At 39.3% G+C, this 11,647-nt stretch overlaps 2 protein-coding genes across 2 annotated transcripts; one reads left to right on the top strand and one right to left on the bottom strand.

The window, feature by feature from the left end:
* Positions 1-2,070: 2,070 nt before the first annotated feature.
* LOC115623987 (UDP-glucuronosyltransferase 1-8) lies at positions 2,071-7,987 on the bottom strand. Its single transcript, XM_030518558.1, has 3 exons — positions 7,487-7,987; positions 6,428-7,429; positions 2,071-2,184 (listed from the first exon to the last, which is right to left on the bottom strand). The coding sequence occupies exons 1-3, from the start codon at positions 7,985-7,987 to the stop codon at positions 2,071-2,073; spliced, it is 1,617 nt and encodes a 538-aa protein (XP_030374418.1).
* Positions 7,988-8,968: 981 nt separating this feature from the next.
* On the top strand, positions 8,969-10,850 carry LOC115623337 (2-hydroxyacylsphingosine 1-beta-galactosyltransferase-like). Its single transcript, XM_030517607.1, has 2 exons — positions 8,969-9,226; positions 9,490-10,850. The coding sequence occupies exons 1-2, from the start codon at positions 8,983-8,985 to the stop codon at positions 10,818-10,820; spliced, it is 1,575 nt and encodes a 524-aa protein (XP_030373467.1). The 5' UTR covers positions 8,969-8,982; the 3' UTR covers positions 10,821-10,850.
* Positions 10,851-11,647: the final 797 nt, after the last annotated feature.

Genomic DNA, 11,647 nt, shown 5'->3' with positions numbered 1-11,647 from the left:
CATGTGTGTGCTTTGGTCAAGTGTTGAAGGCGTGATTTTTGCTCAGAGTTCACAAGAAGTACATACATAAGTATATACGAGTATGTATGACATTATTGGCAGCTGGCATTCGCCTGCAATTTTATTAACATTTTCCATATAGCTTAGAGTGGTAGAAGTGGTTATATGAAAACTAAAACTATTTGTAATCAATAGGTCCCTCTTCTCATCCTCTTCATATCTCTCATGTATTTTTACGATGTTTTTTCATATATTTGCTATGTTTCTGCAGTTGCCTTTTTTTTGCCATGTCAATTTCAACATCAAAAGCTGCACATCCTCAGTTATCTAACAAAAATCTAACAAATTGCTTACACCCAAACAAAAATCTAATATAAGAATAACTCCGAATCGGACTGGAAAAATCAAATAAAAGCTGCAACTGGAAAAAAAAAATGCACACACCTACTGCCACTGTTGGTTTTTGCCACTGCACATTTTTCAGACCTTTTTTTCTATGCTCTGACCAACTTTTGTGCGTTTTTAAATGGTTGCTGTGTGTCGGGAACCATTTGAAACACATGTCCAGCAAGCGACAAAAGGCGTGGAACGGGGAGGTGAGGAGACAGGAAGAGGAGGAGATGGAAAGGGGAGGAGAGTTAAAGTACAAATGTTTGTGCGCTAAGATTTCTTCAGCTATTAGACTTACTTTGATAGCTCTTCTGGTGTGTGCTTCCCACATATCAGCATTAAGTGGTTCCTGCTTAGTGAGTGTGAGTGTGTGTGGGTATGCGCATGTACATATATGTGTATTTGTGTGTGTGTGTGAGTGAGTATTTGTTAGCTTGTCTGTCTCACATGCTGCTTGGCAAACAATAACAGGCAACTCATACTCTGAAGCAATTTAGCGCTCAGCTTCAGCTCGACAGCCTGGCAACGGCTGCTTCTAATGGCAGCGTTTTGACTGTGATTGTGCATGTGTATGTTTGTGTGTGTGAGTTGTGCTTGTGTATAAGCGATTCGTAATATTTTTAATATTTGCTCGATAAAATGTTAGACAATTGCTATCTGCGCTGTGTCCACTTCAGTTAAACTTATTACATTACATTTATTTGTTTGTCTGTTTATCTGCAATACGTATATTTGTTGGCCAACACATGCAACGCGCGCCACAATAACAATAAAGCCAACTATAGCCGGCTTACGGTCTAGCTCGAAAGCAGAAGAAACGAAAATAAGTATGCCAAACATTATTCTTCATACGCCATGTAATCCCTTGTTGTTTTTGTTCGTTGCTATTACTGCTACTGCTGGTGCTGCTGCTGCGCCTCAAATCCCCGGCTGCGTGGCAAGTCATAAAGTTTAATTTAGTTTTAAGCCTTTGAACTGGAAAATTGCATGCTCGCCGCGGGCATGACCAGGGCTACTTACATTTTAGCCAACGCACAGCGGGATGTGTGCACTTGAGGCAACATCAACAACAACAACCACAGGAGCAACAGCAAGAGCAGCCACAATAACAGTCAAAAGCAGCAGGAGCAGCAGGAGCAGCAAGAGCAGCAACCGCAAATGTCAGTCATGGCTGCCGTCTCAAAATGACGTTTCATGCGCCATTTTAACACGCGCGTTTGCCACTGAAATGAAAATTGACAGCAATGCGCTTTTGTTATTGCACACAGCGACAGAAAGACTGGTTAGAGACAGAGAGAGAGAGAGAGAATGAGAGAGATAGGGGGGTAGCATGGTAGCTGCAGGCTCTTCTAATATTTACACACGTTTAATATGCGACTCGTGCATAAACATCCGTGCGTTCATTTTCCACATGCAGTTTCTTGGGCCTTGGCACCTCCTACTTTCGGCAGCTTTATGCTTTTTAATTTACCGTCAGGCTCTGGACGTCAAGTACAACAACACAGCAACCATAGCAACAAAAAAGGGAAGTAACCACGACATTGCGGACGACATGTCAGCGACACAGAGTCAGTGCCACTCATTTGCCTTACTCCCTGCCATTCTCCATTTCCCAATTTCTGTCGTTTTTCTCCTTTTTTCCTTTTCTCTGTTTTTTTTTTTTTGTTTTTTCTGCGACCATCATTGTTGTTGCGGCTCCTCGCATACGTGCAATGGCGGCGTTGCCTCGTTATCGTCATTATCATGGCCGTGGCTGATGCCGGGTCGACATTCGCCAGCATTAATGTTGATAGGCTTTAATTGGCAATTGAGTTGATGAAACGCGTCGACTACCTAGCGCGACTTTTATAATTTCATTATAAGTGCTCTTTGAAGATATCGCTGCAAAATAAAATAAATAGATACCAAACCTTATTTCATATATGACACTTTATTTCCATAGATAGAAATTTAAAAATGTTTAAGAACTTAAGAATTGAAAAACAACTTGTATTCATTTAATTAATTTTATATGATGCACAATAAATAAATGGCACGGAAAATATGTATAATTCCAGCTGTCATATAAATCCAGAGTTTCACAAACAAAGAAACAAACATTTATCTCCTAGATGGCCAGCCAACGGTCAACCCCCTGGGCGCAAAATTTATGTATTTTCCTCAATTATGCATATAGAAAAATGAAACTATTAGCCAAGATTGCCATTTGCCACGGCCAATTTGGAGCAAGCCCAAGCCCAAGTGAGGCCCAAACCATTCCGTTGGATTTCTTGGCACGCATTAACGACAACTGTTGCCAACTAAAGTGGCATAAAACAAATCGGCGTCGTCAGTCTGCAACAGCGGCATCTAATTAGATTACGAGTATTTTAGACCGAACGTCACAGGCATAACATTTGCATTGGACGCGTTTTTGGCAAGGCAGCCACAATAGCTTCCCGCTTCGTTCACAACTTTGCCAAACGACGCGAATCGCAGTAAGAAATTGTTAAATAATTTAAAAACAAATTAGCGCCAATTTTTTTATTTTTATTTTTTGGGCATGTGCGCAGACAAAGAATTGGACGCTGTGGCAAATAATAATAAAAATAGCATAAAATTGTAACAAATAACAGTAAAATAAAATTTAATTTAACAGAAAAACGAAGTAAAACAAAAAGTCAAAGGCAAGAACGGCACGGCATTACCAAAAACGAAATAACGAAGCATTGTTTAAGTGTGGGTGAATGGAAAATTCGGAGAAACAGAGCACAAAACAGTCGCTGAACTGCTGGACGCCAAAACTGGTGGGCTATAATGAAGACTTCATAATTTTGTAGCAGTCAACAAAACAATAAATGAACATCGTCAACATTCAATATTTATTCCAATATTTTAACGCATATACCGCATGAATTGCTTCACACTTGGTTCAAGCCAAAAAATTCCAAATTCCAAAAGTTTGATATCTTTGTTGTTTCATTTTTTATAACGAACCGATTTAGATCATATTAAAAGTACAAGTTTTTGGGGTTTTGTTTACGTAGTTTATTTTTATGCTGACGGATAGACAGACTAACGGATATGTCTAGATCGATTTCTATCGTTATGCAGATTTAGAATATACTATTTATACTTTATGCTACATATTTTATTTAAAATATGTCTCAAAATATACAATTATGAAGCATTATCAAAGACACCATACAATTAAGAAAAACAAAGAACATACATAAGCAATATTTAATCTCAACCAATTACATACATAATCAGGCAAAAAATTTGCCATCTAACGGAACATAACAAAACTTAGAGAAGCCAAAACGAACTTCATTTAAGGCACAATCAATATTAAATGGCGATGTTAACAATGGAGGCTGCTAGCAAGAAATAATAAAAAGAAGCACCACAAAGAGTTACCCTTCCCCAGAATGTACGTAGCTTTAGTTGGCATGAACACATGTGTGTATGTGTGTGCTTGCTTCGCCAGCCAATCAACTCAACAATCGCAATCAATTTGCACGCTACTGCAGTCAGTCCGAGTCCCAGACGAGAACTTACCACTGACCAATTCCACACAGTGGATTATTCAGACTCCTGTTTCAATATTTAAATTTTTTAAACAAAAAAAAAGATTGTGTAAAATCATGTGGGAACCGTATGGAAATTTGTCCACAATGCTTTTCGAAATTGTTCTAAATACTTGTATGGACTGTGAATGTAGCATTTTAGTTGATGAAAATAAGTAAAAAATTTTTCATATTTCTAAAATTGAGTTTTTATTGAAAGAAATAACAGATTGCTGTTAGCCATAAGATACATTTCTGTTAAATATGCCACATTTTCTTTTTTTTTTAATTGTCGATTTGGTGATCTTCTTTCACTCAAACGCTGTGATTTTGACAAAGAGGAAAGCCAGAATAAACCGCTGTGCAACGCATTGTGCGGTATTGTCATTGTGTGTCTGTCATTTTGCCGCAATCTGTATATGCCTGCGCACATCTGTGTGTATGTATGCGTTTGCCTCTTTATATGTACACAAATGAAAAGTGTTGCAGCCGCAATGCCTTTTTTAATTACGTTACTGAGCCATTAAGTCTGCCCCGAAAAAATACAAAAACGGATAGCGAAACGAAAAAAACGAATCGGTTTTGTATCGCATTGAACTTGGCCTATGGGAAATCGAACAGGGCAACAATGTAAAAAATTTACCACAACAATTGCAGACAAAGAACAGAGCTAGCAAATGTGCATTCAGTGGTTGATTAACTTTTGCTTTAAGTTTGTTACAATTTCGCACATTTGGCAAATTTATGCGTATTATTTTCAAATCATAATCACATATAAATCTCATGTTCTGCGTACATGCAAAATATAACAATTTATCAGGTATTGTTATGCTAAATTTATTTGCACTCACATGACTCGCAGCAGACGTCTCTATAGCAAAAAGTTATGCAGTAACTTCATCAGGCGCGCGATTGAAACGCAACTTCCGCTTCCGCAAAATGGCTGTCAATGTGTGTGCCATATGAAAATAAAAGAAAATAAGAGTTGTGTGAATGTTTGCATGTTAAATAAGAAGGGTGTGAATGTTTGGGTATAGAGGCACTTCTGCTTACAAACAAATCAACTTGAACTTCCGTTTCATTTCATTTCATTTTTGCCATTTCATATTCTTTTGCAACTTGTGACAGTCACCTCATCCCTCCATCCGACTTCGCCCCAACAACCACCCAATCACGAAATTTCGCCATGCATTTCGGTGACTTTTGCGTAAATTTACTTTTCACTTTCAGCGCGCCATCAAAAACTTTTTTTGCATAGCTAACTTTTAACTCATATACATTTTCGTACTTACTCGTATACTAGATATATAAAAATATATATACATATATAAAAAAACATATATATACATACGTACAGTCATATATGTACTATACATACCTACATTTTTATATTTCTCTTTTTGCTGTTGGCTGCTTTTCAATGTCAGTGCACACCAAAGGCTCACGACGCACACGTACACACAGTCATACCCGTATGCATATGCGTGCGCTCAACGGAAACTTTGTCTTTTTTGAATTTCATTTCCTTCATTTCAGCCGCTGGCACCTTAGCGCTTTCCGAGCTCTTAGCCCAGTCGTGTGTGCATAGGTGTGTGTGTGTGTTTGTGGGTATGTGGTCCAATTTAATGCCTTGATGCTCATTTTAAATTTTTTTTCTTTTCAATTTTCTCATTTAATGTTCAAATATCAATCACTTCGCTGATCTGTTGTTATGTATTAGCAACAAGAATTCCAACAAAAGGATTTCCCATTTAAATTAGCATACATTTCTAATTTAGCAGTTAATAGAAACGGTTGCAGAGGACCAGCTCGACGGCAATTTGTGTAGCGTGCTTTTAGGCTATGTGAAAAAATATCACCCCATTAAAAACTGCAAACAAATGGGGAACTATCAAGATTTAGACCAGTTCAGTAGATTGAGAGATGGACCTTAATATACTAATATATACTTTTCTGTTCTTGCTTTTTACACATATTATAGCCAGAGTCCAAAGCTAGTTCCCTTCATCAGTATAAGCATTTGATGGTAGACGGCCATTTGCCTTCTGCATGTGCAGTACCAGCAGATTCCTATATTTTTCGAATATAATGCGATTTTCTTAAACATACAATTAATTAATCCTTGAAGAATTAAATTGTCATTTCTAATGAGATTTATTATACATATATCATCAACGTCCCTTCGATGGATTAGATGCCACAAACACTCTAAACAAGTGGAAAAGCCAATGTCGAGTCTTCCGACTGCACAAACCGAATATCCATACTCTTGAACATTTCAGGTTCAGAGTATTAAAAAGTTTCGCCAAAAATATGCCCAAGGGTGAGTTGTGAAAACTATTATTATTTGAAAGATTTAAATTATATATATTCTAATTACAATACAATTACCTATTTATTAAATTAAACTGTCAAAAATTTGTACACTATGCTACTTAGTTCCTTTTCTGTTTCGGTAAGGAATTTAGTTTCATAGAGCAGCATCTCACCAACCACACGAGGGACAAAGGTATTCCTATGAGAACAAATAATAATATTGATAAGATGATAAGGAGCACATCCACATTGTGATACTGGAACCAACGTAAACGCTGCGCCGCGCTCTTCAAATATCCAGCGCCATTTTGACGCGTCACATGCTCTACCCAATAAATAGCATTTGCCAGCGGCGTCTGTTGCTGATCCCTGTAATTGGCTGACATGGCACGCACTTGTCGTGTATAGCTTGGTTCGGTAGTTATGCGTTGTATAGCCTTCGTAAAATCGGCTGCAGTAAGAGATTTAAAATTTAACATAATGCCGTAGCCACTCTGTTCAGCACGTGCCATGTTGAAGAACTGATCACTAAAAATGGGGATTCCAATGACGGGCTTGCCAAAGTACACCGATTCCGTGGTACTTAACTGTCCGCCATGGGTAACAAACGCCAAGATTTTAGGATGCGCCAATATATCTGTTTGTGGAAACCAATCGGAAATTAGCACATTGTCTGGCTTTCCGGCCAAATCTGTGCGTTCAAACTTCCACAGCACGCGAAGCTTCAAGCTGCGAAATGCTTCCAAGATGATTTTTTGTTTTTCTTCCGGTAAATCCTTGCTCTTAAGATTCGAACCCATTGAAAAGTATATGGCGCCATGCTCTGACTCATTTAGAAACTTTTCTATGTGCACGGGCAGTGGATTCACCTTCCCATCAATGTGTAGGCCGCCGACTTCAATCATATTAGGCGAGTAGGGGCGGGGAAAGCTCAGTGACACATGCTGATTGATTAGCACCAACGAGGCATTTCGTCGCATATCAAAGAAACTATGTTTATTGTGTGGAAAAAATTCCTTGTAGAGCAGCGCCTGCCTAGGCAAATAGTAGTAGTCCAATAATAACCGCTCGTAAGCCAAAAAGGCCACATTAACTAGGCGCTCATACAGGGACATATGGTCGTTAAAGGGCAGCATAATGTGCGGCACATAGGAAGGGGGCGCCGGGGAGCCAACCTAAAAACAAATCCAACTTTAATGATGACAAAATAATAGCTTATTTCAGTTGCTTACCATATCAGTAATAAAGGTCAGTCCGGCTCCGGTACTCAGCCCTATTAGTGGCGCGTTAAAATGCTCGGCCAGCCCGTACTGGGCATCATTGTAGAATGTTTCACATATAACCGCATCAAATGTGCTATTGCCATGCAGAAGTGTCTGTAGGTTCTCATCCTCCAGTAGCGCTCGTGTTATCCGAAAGCCCATTTTATAATGATCGATCAGATTCTCCACAAGTGGTTTTTGTACGGATTGCCACAATGCTGCAATATCCCCACTCATCACATTTATAATATTGGGTGTGGCAATCGGATGATAACCCTTCATGGGGAGCTTCTTCGAATGGGCCGACAACACCGTAACCTCGTGACCGGCTTCTACTAAGCCCTTGGCCAAAGCATTCCCAAAAATGAAATGCGAGCGACCCGCAGAGTTAAGCACCATCAAATATTTGTAGCCATTGCAGACACTTACACAAAGCACGCAACCGATATACAATATAAATGATAAACGCATGGCCAATTGAATTTGATTTAATTTAATTTGCAAATAATACACAAAAATACTCTACGAGCACATAGGACCGCCCGAGACGCTTTCCTTTTTACTCTGTCAAAACGGCTGCAATAGGCGCCTTTATATATTCCCGCTCGCAAACGTTTTGAAACGTTTGAAAACGTTTTTCGTTTATAAAAATACACACATATTTAAACAAAAAGTTATGTATATGAACATACACTCCAACATATGTATGTGTTACTATTGCGAAATTCTATACTATATGACATGCTTGGACATATTCTGATCAAAAAGCCCATAAGATCCAAACGAAAACAAACCATGCCCTGAGCTGAGAGAAGTGTGAGAGCGAATATTTCAGTTAGCATGTTTTGTAAGGTGGACAACTAGCGCAACTTTTTGCTACCCTGCGCTCATATTTTTGATAACATAACAAGTAAATACAGAATAATGTTCTACGATTTAAACAGTTTCTCCTTATCTTACTCACTTAAGGAATGTGCCAATAAATGTTCAATTTGTAAATATCGTATTTAAAAATCTAATCACCAGGGATACACGAATTTTGATTCGAAAAGGTGAGTCATACTACAACTATTTGTAGGCAACTTTTAAGCGTGGAGGCCTGTCGAATTTGAAGAGATCCCTTTAGAATAACTTATAAGTTACAATGAGTGGAAAGCTTGTTTGAAAGCGATATGGCTCTCTCTCTCTCCTTCCCTCTCTCTCTCTCCTTCCCTCTCTCTCTCTCTCTCACTCTCTGGAGCCAGTTTTGAGTCACACTCTCTCTCTCCCTCTCCTTCTCTCTTTCTTTCATTTTTCCATACGCTTTTGCCGGCTGATTTTGTTTTGGTCAAGCTGTTATCATACGCAGCGCAATATAAGCGTTTTCATGTACATACTTACATACGAGTATGTATATAACTAGACTCTTAGACTCTACACAAGTTAGTCGATTATAAGTTAGCAGACTGTGAGAACGCGAATCCAATATGCGGCCGCTTAACATATACGTGTATGTGCTGCTTCTGGCCAGCCTTAGCTGCTCTTTTGGCTACAATTACCTCATGGTGTTGCACACTGCATCGAAATCGCATTACTACGTCGGCGTATCGCTGGCCAAGGGATTGCTCGCCGCCGGACATGAAGTAACGTTGATCTCGCCGTTCTCAGAACAGAAACCCATCGAGAGGTTGAGGCATGTTCCCACTCCCGAAATCATTCGCGTCATGGGTTGTAAGTTGTTTGTACACTTCAAGTGTCACGTAATTTTAATCGGCTGGCTGGCGGCCGGCAAAACTGATAAGCACATGGGAGCGATCATAAAGTCTGATATACACCAGGGACTGTAATCAGTATCAGTGTTATTAGAAATTTAAAAAACTAATAATTTGTTTTAAATTTTATTCATTCTCTCACAATATAATAATTAATTTTGAGTTATACTTTGCAACTTATACTTTTAAATATTTGATAATTATTAACATTATTTTTTTTAGCGCATATTGCCAAATTAATGGAAAACAGCAAATTGCCGATGGTGCGTCGTTTACCTATGATTCATGGCATGGGTCTACAAGTCACCGAGACCTTTTTGAAGGAGCCCTCAGTTCAGGCGTTGCTACAACAAAATAAATCCTACGATGCCGTTATATGCGAGGTTTTTGTAAATGAGGCACATTTCGGACTGGCGGAGCATTTCAATGCACCCCTCATAGCATTAAGTAGCTTTGGTGCCTCCGCTTGGACCACCGCCTTGGTTGGGACGCCCGCACCACCCTCGTATGTGCCACACAACTTCTTGCAGTTCGGCGATCAAATGACGTCCTACGAACGTGCCCTCAACTTTGCGTTTACCGTCTACGAGTATATTTATCACCAATTCTCCTATTTGCCACAACAGGAGCAGCTCTATCGCAAGTATTTTCCGGGCAATAAGCAGGACTTTTATGACATGAGGAAGAACACTGCGCTGGTGCTGCTCAATCAACACGTTTCTCTAAGCTTCCCACGTCCATATGCGCCCAATATGATCGAAGTGGGTGGAATGCACATCAATCGGAAACGTCAGCCGCTGCCTGCTGACATTGAGGAGTTCATCAATGGAGCAGAGCATGGCGTTATCTACTTTTCCATGGGTTCCAATTTAAAAAGCGCTGACTTGCCACCACAGAAACGGCAGGCATTTATCAACACCTTTCGGAGGCTCAAGCAGCGGGTTCTCTGGAAGTTCGAGGACCCCAATTTTGCGGACAAACCGCCTAATGTTTACATATCCGATTGGTTTCCACAGGACGATATCCTGTCCCATGACAAGGTAATCGCGTTTATCACTCACGGTGGTCTGCTGAGCAGCATGGAGTCCATATATCATGGCAAGCCAGTGATAGGCATTCCCATTTTCGGTGATCAATTCCTAAATATGGCACGCGCCGAAAAATCTGGCTACGGCATTACCGTAAGACTAGCGCAATTAACCACAGAATCATTCACAGATGCCATTGAACGCATTACCAACCAAAAAAGCTACATAGAAGCGGCAAAAGCCATGTCAAGCCGCTTTCGCGACCAACTTGAAACGCCGCTGGAGCGAGCAGTCTTTTGGGTGGAACATGTCACTAGACAAAAGGGGGCCAGGTACCTTAGAAGTGCTGCGCAGAACCTCAACATAGCTGAATATTATAATCTGGATATTATTGTTATGTTCTTTGGAGGACTAGCATTTATTGTGTTCGCTCTTTTGTTTATTTTGGTGACTGTCGTAAGGCTTTTATTAAGCCGTTTAAGTTCGAAACATAAACCGATTACCAACAAAGTAAAAATAAAATAACAATCCATTTTGTAAATTTTGAAAACGTAATCCATAATAGTTTTCTTAAAAACTGTAGCAAATATTTACAAATTTTTGATAAAGAAATAAAATACACATACGTACGAGTACGAGAATAAATTTCGGTCTCAGCTAATTAGACCGGCTAGACTACAGTATGCAAGGAGATTAACCTTAATCAGTATAGCGCTGATTATTCAATTATGTATGTCGAGAGACCTTGGATACCAAAAACGTATGTACACGTATACACCATGCATATATGCGATCGCCGTCAGTATGGCGCTCAACTGCAACGCGTGGGGTCGAAAGCTAAAAAAGAACATATATACTGTATGGTGGACCGATAGAAAGCTCTACAAAAACCATGTCCTGTTGGCTCTGCGCTGGCCAAAGGTCTGGCCAATGTGCGTCATCAGGTGACATTAGCATCGCCGTTTCCCCTAAAGGAGCCAATTCAAAATATACACGATGTACCCGTGCCGGCCATACTGGATGGCATGAAAAGTAAGAAGTAATCTTAATTGTTAACTAATCACAATGTACGAGTATGCACATACATATGTCTGTATACATATATGTACTTAGGTGTAAATCAAAGCGTACGAAAAACAATTATTGTGAAATTGTGATATTTTCATGCTACTCAGTTCAAATACTCATTATGTTTATCACATCCACATTACACACCTCAGATATTCGGTAATTAAGCAATTTAATTAATATATAGTAATAGCTATGTATGTATTTCCTTCACCTTAATCATTTATTATCTAATTGCAGAAAATATGGATATATTGTGGAACAAATATTGTGAAACAAATATT

This window comes from Scaptodrosophila lebanonensis, unplaced genomic scaffold, assembly GCF_003285725.1.
Source record: "Scaptodrosophila lebanonensis strain 11010-0011.00,11010-0021.00 unplaced genomic scaffold, SlebRS2 tig00000053-arrow-pilon, whole genome shotgun sequence".
Lineage (NCBI taxonomy): Eukaryota > Metazoa > Arthropoda > Insecta > Diptera > Drosophilidae > Scaptodrosophila > Scaptodrosophila lebanonensis.
The sequence above is the reverse complement of the archived record's forward strand: the minus strand, read 5'-3'. Positions and strand labels throughout refer to the sequence as shown.